The following is a 27,426-nucleotide window of genomic DNA, read 5'->3' on the forward strand; positions in this document are numbered from 1 at the left end:
CAGAACACCTTGGTCGGGAGGGGAAGAAAATCAACCACGGTCAGTCTGAGAAGTGCAGTTTTCCAGGACTGGAAGCTATTCTTGACTTGCCAGCGAATTCTGCAATATTAATCTAGGACGCAGAGAGCCACAGTAAGTGGAAAGGGGATTACTACTGGATAGTGATTACGACTGGAAGAAGTAGGTGACGCTATTTATTGGACTAATAGGCTTTTTTTTTTTTTTTGTAAACTAGCTTTCAACAGTTATGGTCATGGGCATTTTCTGATCATATGTATTTTCGGGCAAATGTCTTCATTCCGTTTTTCTGACCTGAAGAAGGGAGTATTAGTTCCCAAAAACTAGTCAAGACATATTTAGTTAGTTCATTAATCGATATCATATATATCTATACATATATATACCTATACCTATCTATCTATACACACACATAAAACATTTTTTAAGAATTATGGTCGTGGAAATCTAGTAAAAAAAATTATGAAGTAAGTTCAATAAGTAGATATAACAACTTAATAATTTATTTTTATATATCAAAGTAGACCACAATGCTTTTATGTGTCATTTTAAAATATCGGGGTGGGGGGGGGGCTATTTTAAAATTGGATTTAGATTTATTTTTTTTCAAGTAGAGTATTGGTTCCCAAACCTGTCCTGGGAGGTATAGCCACAATGAATATGCAATAGATAGATTTGATTGCACTGCCTCCACTGTATGCAAATCTATCTTGTGCATATTCATGGCAGATGTCCTGAAAACCTGACTAGTTAGGTGTGAAGCACTGCCCAAGTAGCTGTGATTCCACTAACTCAGATCCTATACAGGAAGGAGCCAGAAACTGGTGTAGTGACATTGCTATTGAATTAACACAAAGAGATTTCTGGGAGTCAACACGCCTGACATTTTAGCTCTGCTTATTCCATGATATGCCAGGCTAACAGTACAAGCTTGTGTTTCCTAACCCTCTCCCGGAGGCACACCTATCCAGTTGGGGTTTCAGGATTCCACAGTGAATATGTATGAGATGATTTGCCCTGAAGACTGGGGTTGAGAAGCACTGCACTAGAGGATGATAGTCATCCAAAAGAAGATTACTTACAATTGTTGATTTTTCAGCTGCAACCGGAATCTGTCCATCTAAACATACCAGCTAGATTTGTGCCTGCTAATGAAAGTACTTGGAGCTGGCTGGCTTAAATTGTTTCGCCGCCCAGACCCCCATTCCCTGGAAGGTCTAGATTCTGAGCCCTTGTTAGGTGGCTAGATCTGTTTTTAAAAAGTGCCCATTTGCTGAGATCAGAAGGTTAATAGCAGCTTGCTCAAAATCATCTTATTTTAAAGAAAGTGTAAAGTAAAACATGGATGGGAATAACTAAAGAAAAAAAAAGATTTAAGAACTTTTAACTACAAACATCAGCTTTAGGCAGCAGGAAGCCTGTGTGAGGCCACTGCAGGACCTCAGAGCGTGGGCCAGCACAAAGATTTTCACATTTTCGCTTCTGTTTGCTGCTGCTTGAAGATTTGAGTGATGCACTGGCCACTCCTCAGATCTTTGGGGGAGGAGAATGGCCATAAGATCAAGGGTCCATCAAGCCTAATATCCTGTCTCCAACAGTGGCCAATCCAAATCACAAGTTCTTGGCAAGTACCCAAACAACAGATAGATCAAAAGCTACTACTTACTACTTACCATCATAACAGTTTATGGATTTATCCTCTAGGAACTTATCCAAACCTTTTTTTTAAACCCAGTTACACTAACTGCTGTAACCACATCCTCTGGCAATGAATTCCAGAGCTTAACTATGCGCTGAGTGAAAAAAGATTTGTTTTAAATCTATTCACGTCTCCACTTCTCAAACATGGCCACCACTAGGTCTAAGGCTAACCCAGAGGGCCAGGGGCCACAAGTGCAAAGTCTTTGTTTTTCCTTTAAAATCAAATGGGAAACACCCTTTGGTATATGTGCCCCAATGTTTAGTTTTCCTCTGTTGTGTCGTCTGTCATAACAACCGTGCATGACAAGGTTGGTTTATAGTAAGCAGGTACTCAAGAACCAAGATCCTGCTCGGTGCTGGTACTTCCCTGCAAAGAGAGATTTTGAGTAGGCAGAGGGAAAGCCGCAAGGAAGATTGGAATAAAAGGGAGCTTACTGGTGACTAACAGGAGCAGTATGTGAGTGAAGCAAGCCTTGGTAGTGATTTTGGGGTGTTTGCAGCAGCTGACTGTTTTCCAACTACCAGCTTTTTATTAGGATATCAAGAGTCTCTACCAGTCTAATGCAGCCCTGTATGCTTGGTCCAACATGAGACATGCACCAGAACTTTTGCAGCAAAAACCTACATTAGTAACATATAGAAAAAGATTTTTAAAAAATCTATATCCTTATCAAGACTTTATGACTTGAAATGCAGATGCATTTATATACATTGTGCTATCTGAGATGATTAATGGAACTGTTGTACTGAAAATGGGCCAACAAGAAAGCAAACACCTTGACAATGAATTTTAGAATTTTAAACACTCCACATGCCATCGCAGCCCATTTATACGGTTTTGTCTATTTTTAAGAGACACTGTCATAGGTCATTGTCATAGAAAAATAAAATATAATGTGAATATACTTGTTAGAATTACTCCTGGTAGGCTTTGCTGGTACGGTCCTCTTTCATTAAAATCATCTTAAAAAACAGCAATAGTTGTGTGGTACGGATGGTGTACTGGTATCAAGGAACAATAGTGATTCTGTCAGCTAATAACAGCCAAGCTGTAACCATAAATATAATTTGTATGTTTCTACTAAATGGGCCAAACTAACAAAGCAGGAATGCTAGCTAGAATCAGGGGTAGGCAATCCTTGGGAAGTACAATAGGATGTTTTTTCAGTTTTGTTAATAAAAGCTTTGATCTTCCATGTTTGGTCAGGGTCCAAGTAGTTTCATAATGTCACTAGTGGGAGTTGCCTGATAAGGCATTAAACTCCCCTCCCCCTACACCCCGCCCCGAATTATACAGATTCACAATCTCAGCCAAAAGGCCAAGATGGGACTGTTCTCTGCTTAGGCTTAGGACCTTAGCCTAAGGTTAATTAAAAAGGCTGAAAAGTAAGCATAGTTGGTCAATTTTGAATGAGAGATGCAGTGATATTCTATCTTCTACCTAAATAATCTGGACAATTTCTTTCCCATCCCCTTCTTTCTTCAGATTAGTAGAAAATATTTTACATAAAGCTGAAAGGAAGTACTCTGCTAATAAACTTTTATGGAATTATAGAATGGTGACAAAGTTAAAAATCAACATTTTCTCCCATTTTAAGGGAACTTGCACTAGCTGGCTATTTGCTGGTTTTTCTTTAAAATAATTATATATTTTTTGAATCCAGAAGTTGTTTTTTTTTTCTCAGATTCTTTTCCAGTTTCTAATTATGATTCTTCTCTATATTACAATTTCTGAGTTCCTATTGTTAATCAGCGAGGATGAAGATGGAGGACAAAGGGATAATACAGAGGACCTAGCTAGGGCAAGGGAGTGGCCTAGTAGTTAGTGTAATAGGCTGGGACCCACAACAGCCAGCTTCAAATCCTGCCCTCTGATGCTCCATTTGACTCTGAGCAAATCACTATATTTTGGGGATCTTCAGCTACCTACTTAGATTGGAAGTTCTCTTATTCTAAGAACATAAGAACATGCCATATTGGGACAGGCCAAGGGTCCATCAAGCCCAGCATCCTGCTTCCAACAGTGGCCGATCCAGGCCATAAGAACCTGGCAAGTATCCAAACACTAAGGGGCAGATTTTCAAAGGCTACGCGCGTAACATATTTTGCATAGGCTTAGCGGCGTGCGCAAGACCCGGGATGCGCGTATGTCCCGGGGCTTCGAAAAAGGGGTGGGAAGGGGCAGGCCAGGGGGCGTGACAGCGGTCAGGGGGCAGTCCAGGGCAGGTCTGGGGGCGTGGCGGTGGTTCAGGGGCGGTCCGGGGGCGGGGCCGAATCCCCCGGCTCAGCGGCCTGTGCTGGGGGATGGCAAGCCGGCGTGCGCAAGTTACGCCTGCCTCGGGCAGGCGTAACTTTTGAAATAAAGGTAGGGAGGACGATTTAGTTAGGGCTGGGGGGTGGGTTAGATAGGGGAAGGTGGGGGGGTGGCCGAAAAAAAGTTCCCTCCGAGGCCGCTCCGATTTCAGCCTCGGAGGGAACGGGGAAAGCCATCAGGGACCCACTCGGGCTCGGCGTGCTCAAGGAGCACATGTTTGTACCCCCTTGCGTGCACCGAGCCTGGATTTTATAACATTCGCGCGGCAGCGCATGCATGTTATAAAATCTACGCCTGCGCGTAGATTTTAAGATTTGGCCCTATGTCTATTTCATGTTACCATTGCTAGTAATAGCAGTGGCTATTTTCTAAGTCAACTTAATTAATAGCAGGTAATGGACTTCTCCTCCAAGAACTTATCCAATCCTTTTTTAAACATAGCTATACTAACTGCACTAACCACATCCTCTGGCAACAAATTCCAGAGTTTAATTGTGTGTTGAGTAAAAAAGAACTTTCTCCGATTAGTTTTAAATGAGCCACATGCTAACTTCATGGAGTGCCTCCTAGTCTTTCTATTATCCGAAAGAGTAAATAGCTGTATATAATTTGTTATAAAAATATAAAACAAGTAAGAAAAGAATTGCAGAGGAATTTGTATGAGTAATTTTTTTTTTTAAGAGTTTTTTTCCCCACTTATGGGCTACACCTATAAGATTTTTTTTTTTTTTGGGTGGGGCTAGACATTATTATGGCTTCATTTTATGTAGCTATATCTATCCTAAAAATGTTATTGCTTTAAGTTGAATAGTTTGGGGGAAAATGTGTACCCAGACAGACAAAGTGAACAGAAGCAATTTATTTATTTATTTACTTTTAGGGGGAAAAGCACTCAAAAAGATTTTTTTTTTTTTAATTTTATTTAAAATGTTATCCCCGCCCTCCGAAGTTCGCGGTGGAGGCACAATATAACACACGCAAAATAATTGTAATTTCAACAAATTAAGGTAGTCATTTATCAAAGGCTTATCGCACGCCATACGGCCGTATCGCATGCGATAAAATGCAAATTAGGGGGAGGGGAGGAGTCGGGGCAGGGAGGGGCGGAGTTGGTGCTGTCTTTGCTGCCGGCGATAATGTTACTAACATTATTCTTGGCAGTAGCACGCCGAATAGCACCACCTTTCATGGCAGCGAAAGCTGCAAGGAATGATGAATACAGGCCCAAAAAATATATAAACCAACATTAAACAAATGCTCATCAAGAACTAAACCACAAAACATAAAAAAAAAACTGCATGCTGCAAAAGATGCTTACTCCTATGGTCAAGAGATAAAAAGGGGGGGAGGGGGTCACCTAGCTACCCAATTCAGTGGTTTTCTTTTAAAAAGAAGGGTTTTAGTACATACTTAAATGCCTTGGGTCCCTTTTACATTATGTACACACACAGGCAAGGAATTCCATAGGATAGGGCTACCTGTAGAAAAGCCCTCTCACGTGTCTCATCTAGATATGCATCCCGCAGAGATGGAAGGTTTAATAATCCTTGAGTAGAGTGGATGGTACGAGCAGGAAAAAATTAATTCTAATTTAATTAAAAAAAAAAAAAATTCAGAAGCAAGAAATGCTTTTCCTGAGGGTGAAGCAAGGTCCTTTTAACCCAGGGTTTCTCAAACATGTCCTGGTGACCTCACAGCTCGTTGGGTTTTTGGGGTACCCGCACTATGCATGTGATACACGTTGCAGACATTGGAGATCCAGTCTATGCAGATGTTTTCTCATGTAGATTTTTGTGGCTAGCCTGAAAACGTGGCTGGCTGGCTGTCAGATCACCAGGACAGGCTTGGGAAGCCCTGGCCTAGTTGCTAATCTCCCCCCCTTATTATTTTTAAAAGATATGGGAAAGGGGGTGGGGCATCTTTTTATGATATATCTAAAACATGAACTGAAAACTGAGCTCTGACAGAGTTCTAAGAAATAAAACTTCAAAAATCAGTGAGAGGTGATGCTGTTTTAAGTTTTGAGTTTGCATTGTCAGAGTCAGTTGACTATGATAAAATGATCCTCCCCATTGGTGAATATTTAGATTAGATAACAGGGTTTCTCAACCCTGAGCTTGAGACACACCTAGCCAGGATATCCGTAATGAATATGCATGAGATAGGTTTGCAAACATCCTGCCTCATCTCTTGCATAATCATTGTGGATATCCTAAAAAATCTGATCCTTTCATGGCCCTCAAGGACTAGAAGTAAACAACAGTACTGTAGGAATGAGGGACAGGTTAAGCTAGTGCTGATTTCTACACCCCCATTACATCTTTGACTCTGAAGAAATTGGAATTAAAAGTCCATAGATGAAAGGGATCAGAAGCAGGACTGGTTTATCTTCTCCCTAATGACCTGGAGTAATCTGTGATGTGATTTTTGGATCTCTTATGGCAGTGACTCTCAAACTTGGCTTGGGAGGGGTGGGGGGTAAGGGTGGCAGCCTGTCTCCATTGTATGCAGATATATTTCATGCATATTCATTAGAGAGAGAGCCTGAAAACCAGACTGGCTGAGGAGCTGAGCAGGGGTGGGCCTAAGGAGAAATGTGAAAACCACTGTTTGTCTTATAGGATGTTGTTGCAGGATATATATCTGGTTATCTGGAATGCTGGTGAGAACTCAGAAATGCAGAATATATAGTTTGGCCAACAAACACAGAGCTAAAACAGATAACAGATCTGTGAAAAAAGAGGGTTTAGTTTTGTTTTTTTGTTTGACCGCTTTTCTCAAATAAGTCAAAGTGATTTAAAGCACATAAAGGTAACAGTTTATGTGCAAAACATACAATAAATCAGTTAAAAACATGTTAAAAAAAATTATTAAAGAAGGATAAAAATTTTAGCTTGATAACTAAACTTAGAGCAAAATGTAGCTAAAATTCCATAAAAGAACCACATACTTCCAGAGATACAAAACACCTATGAGCAATACAAATATAATTCATAAGCATGATTTAAATAACCAAGTTCTTTTCAGCTTTCTGTGTTTCAAATAGTTAAGTTCCTTACTTGCTTCCACCAGGAAGGCGTTCCAAATTAAAGGACCTTGACAACGGCACGAAGAACAACGTATACCCTCCAGCCTCATCCGAGTTGGAGAGAGCAACATCAGCAAGTCTTGAAGTGAAGATCTCTGTGCGCTTCCCGGGTTGACCTAGGTAGGACTTTCTTTGCTTTAACCGTAGCTGCTAAAAGTTTTTGTTTTTTTTCCTCTGCTTCTTCTCTTCCCACTTGCAGGCTCTGATTTGATTTCTTCTATTCCCTCTCCCCCAGCTCTCCTAGAACTTTGACATGATTAGCAGAGGAAGCCAAGCTACCCTAACAACCACACAGCAAAAGCTGCCGGCCTCCGAGGAGATGACAGCAGACCGGGTCATGACGGACGACATCTTTGATGAGAACTACCGAGAGAAAGAAGGCCCGAAGCCCCCCATGAAAATAGTATGGAGGAATGTGATTGCTATGTCCCTTCTGCACGTAGGAGCCTTGTACGGGACGCTGCTGCTACCATCTGTAACTTTTCTCACCTGGGTGTGGTGTAAGTACGGCAAGCTCCTTACTCCTTTCTCAGCTTCTGAAGTCCATCCTTTGGTTCGTTTCATTTCATTTGCAGCCCTTTGCTTCTCACACTGTTACTTTATAAACTGCAGTTTATACCAGTAGGGAGCTGGATGTAGGAAGACACAAGTTTAAAGAAAATAAATGCACAAGTACCAGAACAAATGGGCACAAAAGATTGTGTGACACTGCCCCAAAGAGCTTACATTTCTTCATGATTTCAGAATTAATCCCATTGTACTATGTTGTGCAGAGTGTATTACTGGACTCTCTACAAAAATACATGGCATCATATTGCCTGGATTTATAGGATTATTTTATTGGGTCTAAATCTTTCATGTATTTACTTTTATCTTAATTTGCCAGTCCTTGCCATGATATACGGTAGGTACACATGCACAGTTCCCTTTGTGCAGAGGCTGGTATTACACGGTTACTGTCCTTTTGTCTGACATCAGTAACAGGCCACAGCCTGAGTTTCAGACTGCAGATTCACGGAGTTGAGAAAGGAATAGTAAGTCACCCATCAGCCACACACAGGGAACCCAAAGGTTACGCTTGGATACAGTCAGCATTTCCAAAGATCCCCTTAATTTTTTTTTTTTTCAAATGATTTTGCACAGATCCTCTAGACCCTATTGGATTTTACAGAAATCTAGCTCCTGTCCTTTCTTGATCTATTGCTGGGCCATTCTGTAATGTAGCACCAGTTCCTCTGAATATTGTTGAATTGGAAAGGTTGAATGGCAGCTGAAAGCAGCATCCAGAGTTAGGCAGGTCAAAGGGAGAGACTGTGAAAAGAGGAACAGCTGCACAGGTGAGGAGGAAGCAGGGCCTCCGTTAACTGTCGGTTAACTATTTTTTAATTTCAAAAGGCACCTGCACATAAAAAAAAAAGTTTGTGGATGTTTCCCTTTTTGAAAATTCAAAATAATGATACTGGGGCCAGTGCACTAAGATGCACAGTAAACTTGTCATGTGCACCTGCTAAACTGCTCAATGTTCACCCTGAAGCACCACTTAAGGGGCAGTGCATGACATTTTTGCACATGCAAACAAAGCAAGTGCTTCAGTAGCAGGTGCTCTTTAGCACACACACCAATACAAGACGTATGGTGTCTCCTTTCTATATCTGCCTATTCGATAAATAGCAAATAGCATGCACATGCTAAACTGAGTATGCAGCATCCTCTTTTCTTCAGTGCTCTGCCTCCTTCCTACAATCCTGTATAAAAATAAGCCTGGCATATAGGGCTGGTTGTCTGTGCTATGGGAAAAAGTGACAGATCTGGAGCCCAGGAGAGAGAAGAAAGAGAAAAAGGCTTCTCAGGAGAGAGACAACTAGATTAAAAAGCACTCACCTCTGATATCTGTATAATTAAGTAGGGAGGCTATGGCCATACACAGCCAGGATGACTCACCCATACCCTCAGCTAGCCAGGAAAGTCTAAAGGGAGGACTGGCATCATATAGTGCCTCAGCTACATCCATCCCTCCGAATGCAGGGTGGGAAATCTGCCAGCCTTGACCGAAGGGCACTGGCATTTCACCATACACCCTTTATGAGCACCCTGTAGTTTTTGGGGTAAGGCTGACCTAGGTCCTGATGGTACCCTGCATGGACAAGAGGATTGTGCTACGTAGAAGCCCTGGTTGAGGCTTCAGTTCCATGAGGGCTCCAAAGCTCTACAGAAAGTATAAAGCTCATGAGTTGCAGGGTTCTAGAAGGCGCCCTGGTTCATGGCCCTGGCCCAGAATCATTGCTGCCAAAACCAGACTAGGTATGTTGAGGGTCGGAGGATATAAAATAGGGGAAGATCCAAGGTAGTTGTGACTAAAGGCTCATATTTGCCAGATCCCAGCCCTGGTTCTAATTGAGCAGGAGCTGAAAGTGCAAGAGCAGAGGGAAGCTGTTTAGTCAAAAAAGTCATTTTCATTGTGTCCATAAACATGAACTTGTGCAGGAGGGTCTAAAGTGCGTATTGGTGTTTTCTTTTTCAAAGAGAAGATGTGGATACAGTTTTATAGTGCCAGCTTTTGTTCATCTTATCCATCTGCAACCCACAACACATCCTGGTGGTAGATTCCTTTAAACCATGCACATTTAAAAAAAAAAAAAAAAAAAGTTAGCAGCTGTGTTACCACTAAAGCCTAACTTGCACCTGATGTCTCTTCCTTTTACATGTGCTTGCATGCTAATTATAGCGCATACATGCTAATATCTTAAGGGTCCTCTTTAGTGTGCATCCTAGGACTTTAGTGCATAGCCCTGTATTCTGGGTGCCTGTTAACCTTTCATGCATAGGCCCCCAAGAAATAGCAGAATGTTTCCGTGGGTGTTTTTCAAAAATTCTTTCTGGAGATTTCTGGAATTGTGAGAAGTTTTCGGTATTCATTTTTGCCAAGAATTCATCACGGAGATATTGCTGAAAATTTCAGTGAAATTCACAAAATAGTGGCAGCAATAGCAATGCAATATGTAGCAATGCAATAGCATTTACAAAAAATAGGATTCAAGATTCTTGCCAAGTCAAGGCAATGTTTTGGGAGCTGTTGCGCTCTTCCCCGGGTAAGAGGAAACAAAGATCCAACAAGACTGGCATGGGTAATGAAGCCGATCCCAGGTGGCTTTCCTGTAAAAATTAAGGGGCAGATTTTAAAACCTGCGCGCAGGCGCAGATTTGTTCGCGCAACCCAGCGCGAACAAATCTACGCCCGATTTTATAACATGCGCATGCAGCTGCGCGCATGTTATAAAATCCAGGGTCGGCGCGTGCAAGGGGGTGCACAATTGTGCAACTTGCGAGCGCCGAGCCGCGCAGCCTGCCTCCATTCCCTCCGCCTCCCAGCCCTACCTAGAACCCCCCCCCCCCGCCCCTTACCTTTGTTGAAGAAACGAAGGCCGGCCCGCGATCCTGGGCACAGCGGCAAATGGCCACTGTGCCTGGAGGCTCAGGCCACGCCCCACCCCCCGGACCACCCCACCCCTTTTTGCAAGTCCCGGGACATACGTGCATCCTGGGGCCTGCACGCGCACGCCGCTGAGCCTATGCAAGATAGGCTCGGCGCGCGCAGGGGGAGGCAGGGGTAGGTTTTTGGGGGTTGCGCCCATATCTTACGCACGCAACCCTTTGAAAATCTACCCCAAACGGTGCTTAGCCAGAGGTGTTGGGAGTTACCATTATAATTGGAAAACCATAAAAATAGTGACCATTGGCAAGTGACCCTGTTCTCTGTAAGACATTCTTGTTAAGTCATTTCTAAGTTCCATGTAAACCGAAGTGATTGGTAACATTGTTACCAGAACGTCGGTATATAAAAATTGTCAAATAAATAATAAAATAAGATTGAGCCAGGGAAGCTCATCTGTTTCCCTAGTCCTGGGTCCCCTTTTTCCTTTCTTTTACTGAGGTCAGATATACTTTAAACTTTAGTCTCCATTAGCAGGTCTTTTGATGTTGCATTCAGTGGTTCGCCGCTAATCCCACAAACCGCCACTTTCACCTCCCAGTCCGGGCCTCGGTCAAGGAGGGACGCGCTCGCAGCAGGATGCTGCCCTCTGCTGCTCCAGGTCCTGCACCTCTTCACAGTGATACGCCACCAGGTTCCCTCGTGGCTGGACGCCACCATCGGCCTACCAATGCACTGCCCTTAGGTGCACGATGGCTGACACTGACAAGTTTAGAGGTCTCCCGGTGGGAAAAGCCCCAAGGCGCAGGCCAATGACATCATCCAGCTAAGGCCTATAAAAGGTCTCCAGACCCGGACTTCCTTGCTTCAGCAACAAATCTCCTACTGCTGTGTAGTGTGAGTCACCTCACCGTTTCTCCTATCCTGTCTTCAGTTCCTGGTCTCGTCTTCGGGCTTCAATATGCCTTGCCTCTTGTGTTGCTCCTCATCCTCCTGCCCTGCTCGTCTGTCCCACTTTCCCTTGGACAGATTTTCGGCTTTGACCTTGGCTTACTTCTTGGACTTGTCTTTATTGCCGCCTGCCACTGACCACTGCCTGACCACCAGACATTCTTGATCGCCATTTGCCCTGACCCTGGCCTGTCTGAGACCTCACCTGCTTGTCTTTGCATCACCTACGGATCTTCCAAGTCTTCAACAGAGGCCTTCACTTAAGACCTGCTGGCACCCAAGAGCTCAACCTAAGAGGAACATGGGCTGGTATAGGTGAAGCTCCAGCCAGGCTTCTGCCTCATCCGATTCTGCCAGTCAACAGTGGGGACCTGCAGGTTGCGCCAACTCCACTTTGGTCCAAGGGTCCACGCCTTCAACATTTGATTGCTAATCAAAGCAAATGAACTGATGCTTTGCATTCAGTAGCAGGTGTCCCAAAGCATGACCGTAAGACATCTCATAAGAACAAGTCGAGCTTTTGATTTTCTTTATTAGAGGGGCTACAGCTAGCTATGTACTGGATAGATGCAAGCCTGCCATTTGGCATCAGGCTGTGAAGAATTGTTGAACCATGGTGTTAAGGCTGTGTTGTGTCTTTTTTTTTTTTTATTCTTATGCAGTGCATTCTGGGACTTGTCAAATGAATCAAGATAAGAGTTAAAAATAAAGGACTGGATCACATGTTGAAATCGTGTTTTGTTTTTTTTATGGCATCTCCACAAGTCTGTGACCTGGGTTAGGCGATCTCCTGGAAAGAATCAGAATCTAGTTGTTGTCAGCCATGAACTCTGTGTATGAATTTAGACCAATGCTTCTCAACCCAGTCCTAACCAGTCAGGAGTTCCTGAAAAACTGGCTAGGTGTGCCCTGTGGACTAGGTTGAAAAGCACCGATTTAAAGAATGCCCTTTTTTGCTTTTTCTCCTTATGCCTTTCCTTATCCGAATTGGCTGCAACTTGGTATTAATAATGTGATCTCTTCTCCTTTTTGAAGGTTTCACATGGATCAGGTGAAAAAAAATTGGTAGGCACATCCTTGTCACCTCCAAGCTAGTCAGGATCCTGTTTGGATGACTAATGCTAAATAAATCCAAACTATTATAATTAGCAGGTACCTAAATATTAACATTGAGGCAGTGCACATGGGCAGGTTCAGTATCTCCAGTCTTACAAAGGCATATTTCAGACTGCTGAATCACTAATGTATGTCAGAGAGAGGTGCGGAACATGCCACAGTAGTGCAAACCTTTGTACACTTCCCCATCATGCAGTAGGTACAACCCAGGCAGCATCAGGGTAAATTACTACTACTTTCTAATTTTACTTATTTTTTTTACACATACTGCCAGGAAAGTGTTAATTAAAAAAAAAAATCAAGGTTGTTAGTTGAAGGCTGGGAGACTCTCAGTAAAATCAAATATTTTCTTGAGTGTGCAGTTCTGCATACTTCCCTGGTACAAGCTTCTCCCACACACTTCTCTTCCCATGCACTTCAACCCTGCTCTGTAAAGCGTTGCTTGCAGGACTAACAGTTTGGTGTTTATGCTCCCTTCTCATTGCCAGTTGTGGAAGGTTGTGATGGTGCTTTTGGCGATTTGGCCATCTGATTACTGGGAATACGATTTAATTCAGAAAGCCCCAAACCATTGCACAAAGGCCATGGACCTTCAGTGACTCCCTGTCTGAGCTGGGGTTTGATTTAGTATCATCCAATGAAAGAATTCTGTATTCCTGGGTCAGTCTACTGAGATGCTAACAAATCTGCAATGTCCTTTTTCCTTTCTGTACAGTGCTGTACTGCTTTCTGTTCAGCGCCCTAGGTGTAACAGCCGGAGCTCATCGCCTATGGAGTCACCGATCCTACAAAGCCAAGCTGCCCCTGAGAATTTTTCTGGTCATAGCCAATTCTATGGCATTTCAGGTAAGAACTATCTCCTGCCTAGCCTGCAGCAGGTGTTACTGAGGTGCTCAGCATTGTAGACCTGAGCTTTTTGCTTTTATTTCTGTATATTTCATTTAGCATTTCCTGCATGATCCCTCTGCTAGTTCACACTCATTATATAGTCAACCTATACAGCTGCTCTCAATCAAGCCAATGCAATATAGTGCGCTCAGCTGAGCTCATAGCTTTATTCACACTTGGACATGCATTTTGGATGCTCTAAAATTACCCCCGATGCAATACTGGGATTAGCGCATCCAAACCGCACATCCAATCGAGCATGTAGCTAATAGTGTTCATCACATGCAATGCAAAAAATCACATGCAATGCAAAAAATTGCCATGCGGCCATGGTGCTCATTTTAATCCTGCAAATTTAACACCTGCCCGAGAGCAAGTATTAAAGCATGCTGCGCTCAATGACTGGCAATAAAAACCAAAAATTCTGCTTTCTGTGATTCCTCCTATTGGTATTGTCCTGATACTAAAAGGAGGAACCACAGAAAGCAGAATTATGTGCCGCTCAAGGGTTTAACAAAAAAAAAATCCCCCTTTCTGTGGTTTCTCATAGGGTGAACCACAGAAAGTAGCAACTCCAAGGTTTGGCCCAATCGGAACCCCTGCTGGCAGTAAGTGAAGGAGTGAATACATTAATATTATGTGTCAGTGAAAAGAACCAATTGGGAACAGCCCTGCCAATGGTGGGGAGGATGCTCTGGCCAGGCTGTTCTAGACATGCAGCCACTTCTCCTGGGCGCCCATTGCCGAGTGCTAGGGATGCACAAATGACCCATTGTGCATCCCTGTTTAGATGCACGTTTTTTACGCACTGATATTGCATCGGCATTTTCTGTCGCGTGCATAGCCTATAAGCTTTCTGCCTTCACAAACATCTGTTATCAGGTAGGATCATGCACTGCTTCCCTCTTTACTCCTTCCCTTTCAGCTATTATCCAGAAAACCATCATTTATTACTTTCCCCGCCCCCAACCATATTCCTCTGGTATATAGATGAAGTACTGCAGAATTTTGACTGAGGGAACAGGAGGCAGCTCACTTTGAACTACATTCAGTTTTGTTTGGCTGGTCACTATTACATTAGAACTGCCATCCTGGATCAGACCAAGAGTCCATCAAGCCCAATATCCAGTTACCAACTGTGGCCAATCCAGGTCACAAGTACTTGGTAGGATACCAAATAGGACATAGAGTTGTAGTAGGTTCAGCCATGCCTCTGCCCAGGACCTGTGAATGTTTTCTTGGTAGAACTGTTGGCTTGGACCAGCTTTATATGCCTGGACCAAGTTTGGAACCAAGATTGTCTGCTTGGAAGCACAGATTGCATAATTTTCTCTTACATTCTAAACCAAATCCTCCAGTCTGGCAAATGGGTTTGAAGCAACAGAGCTCAATACGCTTTCTAGAACCTATGGAGCCTATTACTGGCATTGGTCAATCAGAAGGTAACTAACTGTATAAATGCTTGATAAGATAGTTGTTGAACCTCTATCTCTGACATGCTGTACACCAATTCACCAACTGAGTTTAGACCAAATCAAGGCTTTTGAAATGATTCTTGGTTCCTCCTTCCCTTCTGTAATTGCACCTATCTAGTATGGCCTGCAAATGTTATCTAACACAGCACATAGATGTTAGGAATTAACACACAACAGTGGGGTCTATGGTAGTTTATTATTAATTTGGCTGATAGCACACACCAGTTATAAAGTATGTGGTTGTATAACCAGAAGGGTGATACACGTGAAGTGCAGTAAATTTATTGAACTAACAATCTTTATCTTCCTCTTGCATCAACCTTGTTTCCTATTCAGAATGATGTCTATGAGTGGGCCCGAGACCATCGTGTCCATCACAAATACTCCGAGACAGATGCAGACCCTCACAATGCTTCAAGGGGCTTCTTCTTTTCGCACATTGGCTGGCTGCTGGTGCGCAAACACCCAGATGTGATTGAGAAGGGAAGCAAGCTGGACCTCAGTGACCTAAAGGCTGACAAAGCTGTTATGTTCCAGAGAAGGTGAGCCACTTTGACCTTTTCTCACTAGAAAATGACGTCGCCCCATTAAGCATTATATGTGTTGGTAGATGAACATTTTCCCCATAGGTAACATTTAGGAAGCTATGTTTAAACACTGCTTATTTAAAACGCTACTGTGCCCATGCCTGCCATCTTATAAAGCACCTTCTCTTTAAGCCCATGGCGATGTGTAGCCTTACTGGGAGCCTCCTCCAGGTGTTCTCACTGATTCTGAGCATCTAGTCTAGTATAACTCTCACAGCTCCCTGATGCTCTGCATACATACATGCTCTACTTTTACTGCTAAATCGGTGCCTTGACATGCATGGGCATAGAGTAGTCAAACTAGCAGAAGCACCTTAGAAGTAGTGCTGCTCCAAAATTTATTTTTAATATGTAAAATAAGAAAAAAAAAGGAATGCAGATCAATAGTAGTAAAAAGTATTATGCACCTACAGGGAAAGGGTTTCAGAGGCACAGGCTTTATATCTTGTTTTCAAATGTATATTCGTATCTGTTTTTGGATCCTGTACATTATATTGATCAGAAGACCCTTGGTACATATACTGAATGGTCTGTGGGTGTACAGTATCTAAACTGAACTGCATCTGGGCATGTTGTTAGATTGTGCTTGTTGTAAGGAGCTGAGCTTTGTTTTGCCGCTCTTTCGGCTATGCTTCTCCTCCTGCTCTCCAGCCACGTTTCCCTTTCACTCTACTTAAAACTGTACTTCTAAAACTTACCAAATTGTTTCATGGCTACCCAACCATGCCAGGGCTAGCTTTATTACAGCAGTCAAAAAAGCAAATGGAATGTAGGGAATTATTAGGAAGAGAATGGTTAATAAAACGGAAAATGTCATAATGCCTCTGTATCGCTCCATGGTGAGACCGCACCTTGAATACTGTGTACAATTCTGGTCGCCGCATCTCAAAAAAGATATAATTGCGAAGGAGAAGGTACAGAGAAGGGCAACCAAAATGATAAAGGGGATGGAACAGCTTCCCTATGAGGAAAGGCTAAAGAGGTTAGGGCTGTTGAACATGGAGAAGAGAGGACTAGAACGGGTAAATGTGAATCTGTTATTTATTCTTTCAAATAATAGGACTAGGGGGCACTCCATGAAGTTAGCAAGTAATACATTTAAAACAAAAAGGAAAAAATTATTTTTCACTCCTCACTATTAAGCTCTGGAATTCATTGCCAGAAGATGTGGTTAAAACAGTTAGTTAGCTTAGCTGGGTTTAAAAAATGTTTGGACAAGTTCCTGGAGGAGAAGTCCAAAAACTACTTTTAGTCACGTTGACTTAAGGAATAGCCACTGCTGTTACTGGCATCAGTCGCATGGGATATACTTAGTGTTTGGGTAATTGCCAGGTTCTTATGACCTGGATTGGCCTCTGTTGGAAACAGGATGCTGGACTTGATGGACCCTCGGTCTGACCCAGGATGGAAACTTCTTATGTTGTTATAGCTATTCTTAACTTCTAGTGGCATGGGAAGGGGGCACTCACACTTATGTTGGAGTAGGGAGGAACTTTTGGCCAAGCAGAGGATGGAGTAGGGGAAGGAAATCCCCTGCCAAAAATGAAAGCTCTCCTTCAGCACTTCCACAGCATCACTTCTAGACAGCTCTTTAAGCACATGCCTAGTTTGTCTATTCAAAAACTTAGGTCAGGCCATGCCTTCTCTCTATTCAAAGTTGTTTATTTCACCTTCCTAATCATCTTCCTATTTTGGTCTCAAACATAGCAGTTTGTGAGACTTCTGAATGGACAGAGGAATCCCTTTAAGCAAAACAAGGAGGACAACTAACCCTCTTGGAAAACAACCAAGATATATCACCTTAGAAAACAACCCATCTAAACAAACTTAAATAAGACAACATGCTCAAAGCAAATCAAAACTAAGGGATATTAAAATCTGAAAACATTTTGTTCTTCAAACACGGGTGATCAAATGATGGCTGAATATCTTTGGGTTTTCAGTTTACCTAAGTCTCAGATTTAGGTGAAGGCAATCAGTCTGTAAGAACACATTTTGACTGTAGATATTGCTAATACATAGTCTTGTTTTTCTTTTTCACTATTAAATAGAAGATGGTTATGTTTGAATGACCAGTGGTCATTTTGCAGTGTGACTAGTTGGTGAATGGTGATGAATTAGCTTTTATAATCTGTGTTTTGTTTTGTTTGAATTTTTGGCTATGGTATTATGGCCTATAGCAACTCGTAGAACTAAAGCTAACACATAAATCTTGCCTTTCCCTATTGCTGAAGAGGTTATCATCAGCTATTTTCTAAGACTCTGTAGCAGGCTTTGCAAAAATCAATTAGGAAGAATTGTCAGAGTTCCCTGTGTCTTTGCAAGCACCCATTCCCCACCCCCAAAGGAATTGCATAATTCTAAATAAACCACACAATAAAGTAATGCCTGGGAATACGGCCAGCTAAGTCACACGATACCAAGCACATGGGTGAATGAATGTTGCTTCTTGGCCTTTTGGCTAAAATCCAAGAATAGGGTCTGAGGCATGAACTGAGGAGTGTCCCTTCTTGAACGTTTGGCTGAAATTGAGAACCTGCACCATATTCAGAGCAAGGGAGGAGTGGTAGTAATGATCTGCAACAGGACCCTACTGAGGACAGAAGTTTTTGTGACAGCCATTGCCAAAGTAGGAGGATGAAATCTTCTGCTATAAAAACATTCTGAACCCTTCAACTAGAGGTTACAAAATGGCTTGAAAATGTTTTGGAAAACGGGCCAACTCGATGGCTAAGTTTCAGCACCGTATAGCTATTAGGAGCCTCTGGGTACGATTCCCAGGTTCGTTCTTCTGCCCCTCTGGCTGGCTGGGGTTGGGGATACTGCAGAGACACAGAACTGAGCGCCCCCTGGGAAGAAGGGGAGTCCCAGTCATCGCATAACGCTGACACCTAGTGGCTGGATTTAGAACCCATGATTGTAGGGTTTCGGAAGTTCTCCAGCTGAAACGTCCTGCAGTGACTGGGCGGAGTGAGTTGGGAGGGGGGAGTGGAGTACCCCGGGTAGTTGTAAAAGAAGGCTAAAGGCTCCAGATCCCATCTCCAGTCCAACTGAGCTGCAAACCCATAGGAGCAGGAGGAAACTAGTGGACTCCTTTCCTTCGCTTCCTCCTACTTGTCTACAAGAGATTGCATTACTGAATCAGTACATAGAAAATAACAGATGAGCATTCCTAACAGTGTTGAAAAAGCTGAAGGAAAATTAACAGAGCTGGACATTTTTGGTTTCAGCCAGAACAAATAAAGATGTATATAATGCTACTAAACTGCAGACAGAAGCACTACTGCACACAGATAATCACAGCAACCAATGAAAAATGTGCAGAATAAATTCAACGTCCACACCAACTTCTTTGTGGTATCATAATTTTCATTTTATACGGCAACTCCACAGTGTATAAATAGCAGCATTTACTAAGCAACTGTGTGCGATTTTTAATTTTGCCACAAACTGTTATTTACAAGCTGCTCCTCCAGCCTTCTTGCTTCTGGCTAAAGTTGTAGGGAACAGACCAGTGTGTTACATCAGCCCATCCCTGCCCATTTGTGACATCTACTCCACTCCTACATTTAAATTACAACTCCAAAGCCATAATGAGGATGAAACAAACAGGTTACAGCAACGATTAACATAGTCCATAGAAATGTATTAAAGATCCAGAGCTGCCGATTTGCTTTTGGAGCTCCGGCTTGCTGGCTGACTTCATGATTCATTGGCACTGACTATTTTACTTCTTTCCACCTGGTTGTGCCATTGTTTTTGATTTAAGAAAATGAAGCTCCTGATTCACCAAAGGTGCCTATGCTGCACTGATAACAGCAAAAAGGTGCCGGTTTACCAAAGCAGCACAGCGATTCGGGTTTATCGCTTCAGTACATCTGCGACCGAGAAGAAAGCTGTTCTCAGCTCCCATGATTATTGTAGCATAAAAGAGCCGAGGTGCAAGCGGGCGTGCATCCTCTCTCACCTTGCTTTCGGTGTGCCAACGCAGAACCTCGAGGCTTTCATTCTGCCGGGTCCCGTCCTTGCAGCACTGTGACTTGCGGATGAGAGCTTCTCCCCCCATAGATAATAAAGGAGGCAGAGCTGAATCTGAGCTCAGGATGCCCCATAGACAGCGGGGCAGGGGAGAGATTCTGCCCCTGGAAATCAGACCCTGGCAGAGGAAGGTACAGTTGTGTGGTGTCTTCAGAATTTGATGCCTCCGAGGCTATGCCTAAATCCGATCCTGAAAGGAGGTGCCTGTGCTGGCACACGTCCGTCACTTCTGATGTGCACGGCCCAGTTCCAACTGGTACTGCACATGTCTCTGTTTAGGATGCTTTGAGGATTTGATTCAGCTTTACCTTGCCAAACATTTCATTAGGCTGGATATATTTTCAAAAGAGTTAAATTGTGCACCTCTCTTCTGCTTTAAATCAGGGCTGGTGCAAGAGCATTTGGTACCTTAGGAGAACCTTTGGTCATGTACCCCTCCTCCAATTTCCCTCCAGCATGGCACTCCCTCTTACTAGCGGCAGCAGCTGCAGCACACACGTCCTGCTTTGGTAGGGCTGGCTGTGACACAGCACCCCTCTGGGCCTCATGCTGGTGCGATTTTGCTGCCTCCCTCCCCCCCCCCCCAAATTTTAGCACTCTTAGTTTGCTTAATGGAAGCACCGGCCCTGCCTTAAATCCCTAATCTTCCCAACAGACTTGTATCTAGCAAAAGAGTGTGCCTCTTTTTCATAGGACCTCACCTTTGCTAAAGAACACAGCATATCAAGGCCCAAAGTCATAAACATTTTTTTTTCCATTGACATAGACTGGGGAAAAGTGTGTTTCCTTTATTAATAAGGCCGCAAGTCGCCTCAGTTATAGGGGGCTACATTTTCCTAAACACCGGGCAATGTTTCACGTTCATTTACTTATTTATTTATTTGTTTGTTTTTGTATACCGACATTCGATCGAGATATCACATCGGTTCACATAGAACTGAACAGTAAATAAGATGTGGTATGCTTATTTTTACAGTATAACTTAGAACAGTTAACAAGGAACTAATTATTATACACGTGCCAAGGAAACTTGGTGGCTTGCATATCGGAAACATAGCTTAGGAACGGATTACATTCATAGCTTAGGAACAGTTTACAAAGAGCTGCATGACCCACCTGTTTCTTTTTTCTCTTTTCAATTGAAAGGTTTTACAAGACCTCTGTGGTGTTGATGTGCTTTATCCTCCCAACTGTTGTGCCATGGTATTACTGGGGAGAGTCCTTGAAAAATGCATTCTATGTCTCTGCCATCCTACGTTACGCATTGGTACTGAATTTTACATGGCTGGTGAACAGCGCAGCACACATATATGGGTACCGACCATACGACCAGTTCATCAACCCCCGGGAGAATCTGCTGGTTGCCTTTGGTGCTATTGGTATGTACTGATGTGTTAGAATAATCTGTACAGTTATTGCACTGGAAACATTCTCTGTAGCCTGTGTCTTGCAATTACTCCAATCATGGTGCAGTACATTTAACAAGCGATGCATGTAAATGGAGTTGAGAAAAAGCTTTTCTAAGCCTAGCTGGGTTGCTTTCACAGGGAAAAGCTTTCAGAAAGTACAAAATATGGAGGATGCTTGTAGTACTACTGGTTGTAATGTCCCAGTTTTTATGGTGAGGTGATGTAAGAAAAAAGTTTGTACTGCTGCTAGCTGCACCAACATTATCAACCTAATTTTTGAAGGAAAAAAGGCTTGTCTGTGTGCCCTGTGCATACAGAGTTTACAGGACATGTCAGGGGTCCCAGAGGCTTCTGACATGGGCATGATTGTTTTGATCCACATACATGCACGGAGGAACTCAAGCAGGCTCCATTGGTTCTGCATGGAACTTTCTTTTTGTAATCTGTAAATTAATGGACTTCTTTAGTTTCCTGTGCTTTAACCAATATTAGATTTAAGTTCACTGCTTTAAAAAAAAAAAAAAAAAAAGAAAACGTTGTGCTCTTAAACATCACCTGAGATGCCCAAAAGCTGGACATCAAAATACCTTGCAGTGCCCTTAAATGTCTGCTATGTGAGGGATCTCACTTAAAAAAAACAAGTACCAAGGTAATCGCAAAGTAGTTTTTGTCCACTTGGCACATTACTATTACCTGGAAAATATTGACACTGGAAGAGTTTGCTCAGCTCAGTTTACATTCTTGGACAGTGGCAGCACCAGAACCTGCCCAGGATTAGCCAAGCAAGGCATTCTCACCCTGGCACAGTAACTTAACTTGGCCAGCAGCTGGAAAAACATCCCAAATGACCGAGATACTTACTTATCACTGAGTTGTATCTCATTAGATGAGGAGAGAGAAATTGTTTTAACAGATTGAAAAGCTCCACCTACTTTGCCATTGCCACCAGTACTGATCTAAGTAAATACAGAGCACTGCTATATTGATTGCTGTCAGAGCCCAATGCACAGAGATACCTTTGAACTATGAATACGGTCTAAACAGCTAAAGCGTAATTTGAACCTTTACAGAAATGTGGCACAGCCATAAGAAATGGTGAAAATCTTTTTATTAAAAAAAAAGAAAAATTGTTGGTATAAAAACAATGGGATATCTGGGAATAAGATGAATAAAGTGAGAAAAAGAGTCAAATAGCCAAGGTGATATTTTGAAGAAGGATATTGGTGCTTTTAAGAAAAAGTGAATGAGAGCAAATATAAGCTGCACTTCTTGTTGTATCACAAGTTACATCATACAATTGGTAACTGGTTGGTTCATTGTGTGCTGCATGTCATTTTTGGATTTGTGGTTAATTCACACCAATCATTTCAAAATATGGCATCCGGAGGAATTACAGAGCACAGCAAGGTTGACCGATTGGCCCCAAATCTTGTGTAAAAAAAATGAGTCCGTCCTGTTTTATTCATCTGTGTAAAGCATTATGGGAATTCAGTATTAAACATTTTGCAGCAGGAGTTGAAAATCCAGGACTGACTCATCCTTCTCATGACCTGGAACCAATCTATCACCCCTGGGAGCTGAAAGAGTTTCAAAAGTAAATTAAGAGAAATAATAGTTGTAATTGCCATGAAATTCCACTTATGTTTCTTATTGTCCAGCACCCAGTTGTGTCTCCCTCCAATATTGATTTTGCTTTATTGTTGCAGGCGAAGGCTTCCACAATTACCACCATACCTTTCCCTACGACTACTCTACCAGCGAGTTTAGCTGGCACTTCAACTTCACCACCTTTTTTATTGACTTTATGTGCTTCCTGGGCCTAGCCACCAGCTGCAAGAAGGTTTCCAAAGAGGCTGTCCTGGCCCGTAGGTTACGCACTGGCGATGGGAGCCATCGGACCGGCTGAACGTCCCTGCAAAAGGGTCTGGCTGTCATGTGTTATTTAAACATCAAACTCAAAGCTATCGGGATGCTAAAGATGATGATGATGATTTTAACCTGTTCCAGCAGTATTTTCTTTTAAATTGTATTTAAAATAATTATAATGCCATCTTCAGGATGCTAAGATTTCTTACTTCCCTCTATTTCATGTTTTTCTCTCACTTCTATACTTTTTTCTTCTCTCCCTTTTTATCTATTCTATCCTTAGTTTCTTCTTCCTTTTCACTCTTTCCTTCTGTCATCATATTTTATTTAATTTTTCATAGTCTCTTTCTCTCTGTCTCATTTTCATTTCTCCTTGGTGTGTAACGGATAAAATATTTCTGCCCAGTGAGGGGAGATCTTATTTCTGCTGTCTGGTTAACCAAAGAGCTAAATCTATGTCACTGAACCTTTTCCTGCAGTTGCCTTTCTGGATCTGGGCTCTCCTCAGCAGGGATAGAAGCCTTTATAAGCACCACTAACAGTCTTTTGTGCTAAAAAGAAGGTGTGTCTGCAGCGGGGAAACTCTGCCCGGGCCCTTCCTTTGATTCTTCCAAAAGAAGTCGGTTTCTTAAGTTGCTTTCTTTTAACCCAAAAGAACGAGGGAGATAATCCAAGTCTGCGCTTGCACAGTTTGTCTGTGGTGGGCTCTGCTCCGGGCCAAAGGGTCAGAGGGCTGTTGTGAACAGTATAAGAATTTCCTTGGATCTTGTCTGAATGGAGCATGGTACATCAGCCCATGAGTTTACAAATTCTAGGTGAGGGCTGTGGAAAAAGGAAGGAAATTATTTGTGGTGTTAGAAGTGTGGCAGGAAGTGATGGGAGAAGGAAGACTTCTAGATCTACTAGTTTAAAGTAGTTATATAATTAAAAAAAAAAAAATGTAGCCCACACCCCACAAAAAAATAAATACGAACCCCAGCTCAGAGTCTGGTGGAGGTTCCTAAAACACAAAACAAATAGTCTGCAACACAGCTTAATAGGGATTGAAACTAAACAGGCTGCAGATGCATTTTATGTTTCTTAATGATCTCACTGTTTTCCCAGTTTAAAATAAGTTTGACACACATCTGCCTGCCATATCCACATGGTCAGTTTGTAGCCAAAGCAGCCATGGTGTAGTACAGGAGCTTGCATCCAAAAGCATTCTGGGTACTGATATGCAAAACAGAGGCACACAGCAACCCACTCTACTTTAAACGTTCTCTCTCCAGCATTGTACACATTTTGAAATGAAATGGGAAAGAAACCTAGCCAAAATCTAGTTTGCTGATGTTATAACAGCAGCTTCTGTAGTATGTTGCTTCCAGGGGGGGGGGGAGAATGCTTGCAATAAGACTGCAAGACTTGTCATCACCCATCCCACTCCTCCATTTCACATCTATGCCAAAAGGCTCACAGCTGATGTAATGGCCTCTGTTTTGAGGGGAGAAAGAGCTGCAGTTTTCTTATGTTTGTTTGGTTCTGCTTTCCCAAAGTGCTTGAGAGCAGAGTTATTCCTCCCTTTTCATCGTTGCCCTTACATTAGTTAAAGGAATCTTCCTTCAGAGCCGACCTGTAACGAGCTCAGGGGCTGCTGGAGGTTCCTGAAACAAGGTCTGCAACACAGCTTCATAGGGATTGAAACTGAACAGGCTGCAGATGCCCTAGCAGCTGCATTTTATGTTTCTTAATGATCTCACTGTTTTTCCCAGCTTAAAATAAGTTTGACACACATCTGCCTGCACCCATGATAGTGCAGAAGGAAATATTGCCAATATGCACACAAATTTATCAGAGAATTTCCACTTGCTGCCAAAAAAAACAAACAAGACACCTTTCTCAAATTATTCACCATAACAACTTGATTGATACTGTACTGCATGGAGTTATACAGATTTGTTTTGATCATCTGGCAGCACTACACCAATGTTGAATATTGGTAGAAGTAATTTATACTAATTTAACAATAGTCTTATAAATCTTAATTTGTTCAATCATTAAACTTCCAAGTGAGCTTTTTTTTTTTTTTAAAAGCTTCATATTTGTGTTTACAACTCTGTAATTGTACTAGGAAATGGAATGATACAACAGATCATCACTGGCCAAGGAGAAATGATTAGTCCAAGTCAGCTGCTTACACACTGGTCAGTGAGATCATAACTGCATTGTGCTAGGTACAGGAATAATCGAGCAGCCACTATGTCAATTTAATATATTTCTATGTAAAGTGTCTGTGTGTGTGTATATATATATATATATATATATATATGTATATATATTTATATATATACACACACACACACAGTAAATTTCTACTGGTTGTCCATTAGAGGTGAGCTTTGCTCTCTAACTGCTGACGGGAGGGGTTTCTATAACTGACTCATGGCATTAGCACTCAGGACTGAAGTACATCCTGTCCACCAAGAGCAGGGAGAAGAAAATCTTGTTATGGAATGAGCACCCCTTTATGCAGTGGATACACACTGCCTAATTTTGGCAGTTTCCCACTGCAACTGGCTAGATTCCTACTGAAGTCAATGCCACAACTGAAACTGGCCAAATAAAAAACAAACAAACAACAAAACCCACCTTAAAAAAATGCTTAAAATACAGTCAAGTAAAACAACTAACATTCCTCTGCTTTTATTCCTAGCAAGAGAGGATGGGGAGCTTAGGAGTCCAGCTGCATATTCCGCAGTAAACTGTCTGGCCTTAGGTCAGCGGGCACAGCCAAACTATAGCTAGCTGTCCAAAATCTATTTGATATGGTGGTGTGCTCAGTCACGTCTCTCCAGAAATCCACAATTTTGTACATTAGACAGTACCCAGCTATGCTGCTGTGTGTGCTGTGCTCATGATGACGGGTTTCTGCACAGGCTGAACTTTTCTAGAAGTCACCACTGAAATTTGTATTACAAGTTCTTCAGACTAAGGGAGAATGGCGCTTAGAGAGGGCTTGTGCTAGTTTACGCACAGACCATGAGCTTCCTCATCTAGGAACAAATTTCAGCCAAGATGGACTGCTGATTTAATTTTTTTTTAAATTTACTTTCCATGTGTTGAAATTTAAATTGCATGTTTTACTGCAATGGGAGGAGAAGAGAAGGTGTTAGCAGATTTTCAGTTTGCACTGCTGTATTTGTTTGCGTTTTAAAAAATAAACAAATGATTTCAAAATTATGTGGGACTGGAGTGTGGTTGTACGGTCCTTAAATTGTATGTGCTCGGAATAAAATTTTTGAGGAAGGTTGATTCTGAGATCTTTCTTTGAGCAAATGTCGCAACATGATCTTAATATACATTCAGTTACTTTAGTGGGCAATAATGACCCCCCCCCCCCCCACCAAAATAAAATCAACATTTTTCTCTTTGGCTTACATTTTCTTCCTTTGACAAACAAGTTACTGTGGTTTCATTGTTAGTGTAATTAAGGCTAATTAAGTTATTTTCAGGACGCAGTGCAGGACTGGTTCTTTCATTAGATAAACTAGATGGTCGCCTAGATGGCCAATATTTTGGAGCAGCAAACACCTGCCAGCACGAGGTCCAGAGGGGTGTTGTACCAAAGAAGGAAGCAGTGTCCTGAAGACAGAGCTGTGGGTAGGAGAGAACACTTAGCTGGAGTTGCCACCAATAGGTAAGGATATGTGAATAACTGAGGGTAGGCCTAGGATGCCAAATAGGCTTGCACCAGCTACCTCATGTACTGTAAAAGTACAGTATAGTATACTGCTGGAAAAAAAATCCTTGTACATTGTCACTCCTAGGAGTGGCCTGTTGAAGGTTCATTTATCATAAACCAAGGCTAATAGCATTTAAATATGCCGAAAGAGTGAATATAGCATGGGGAACCAAAGGATGAGCTCAGGAAAGGAGACAGCAGCACCTATGTACATTTAAATTATGAATACAGCATGACTAGGAGTAGGCTACTTGCAGAAAAAATTAAAAAGAAAACAAAAAGTCACAATAATAAAAGATGCTGAACTTAAATTTCTACCAAAATGGACCCATCTAAAACACAAAAGGGTGAATTTTAAAAGCTATTTGCACGGAAAATCCAGGAGGGACGTGCGTGACTGGGTCGTGCAGATCTTAAGAAGCCCTTAGCCATGCGCGTATCTCCTGGTATGTGGATAAATAAGGTTTGGCAAAAAGGGGGCGGGGTCTGGACTGGGCATGGGCGGTCTGGGACTGCACCCATGAAGTCAGTTACGCGCACTAGCACGCACCGGGATCCCACAACCACATAACTTACTTCATCTATGGACAGCGTGTAAGAAGGTAAATAAAAAAGGGTAGTCAGCGAGGTTTTAGGGGTCGGGGCTAGTAGGATAAAAGGGAGGCAAGTTAGGTAGGAGGTTTAGGAAGTCCACTCCTTTACTGGGAAGAACTTGGAGGGAACTGGGAAATCGGCCTATTATGCTGCTGCATGAACCTACTAAAATCCACCTCCCTTACGCGCTCAAGGCAGGATTCACACGCACATGCACGTGTTGATATAAA

General features: G+C 42.4%; 1 protein-coding gene across 1 annotated transcript; it reads left to right on the forward strand.

Moving 5' to 3' along the window:
* Positions 1-7,105: 7,105 nt before the first annotated feature.
* SCD (stearoyl-CoA desaturase) lies at positions 7,106-26,172 on the forward strand. Its single transcript, XM_029609053.1, has 6 exons — positions 7,106-7,241; positions 7,357-7,621; positions 13,334-13,464; positions 15,318-15,523; positions 20,753-20,985; positions 22,722-26,172. Exons 2-6 carry the CDS (start codon positions 7,375-7,377, stop codon positions 22,919-22,921), a joined length of 1,017 nt encoding a protein of 338 aa, XP_029464913.1. The 5' UTR covers positions 7,106-7,241; positions 7,357-7,374; the 3' UTR covers positions 22,922-26,172.
* The last annotated feature ends 1,254 nt before the right edge of the window (positions 26,173-27,426 follow it).

The sequence above is a fragment of the Rhinatrema bivittatum genome, chromosome 7 (genome assembly GCF_901001135.1).
Source record: "Rhinatrema bivittatum chromosome 7, aRhiBiv1.1, whole genome shotgun sequence".
Lineage (NCBI taxonomy): Eukaryota > Metazoa > Chordata > Amphibia > Gymnophiona > Rhinatrematidae > Rhinatrema > Rhinatrema bivittatum.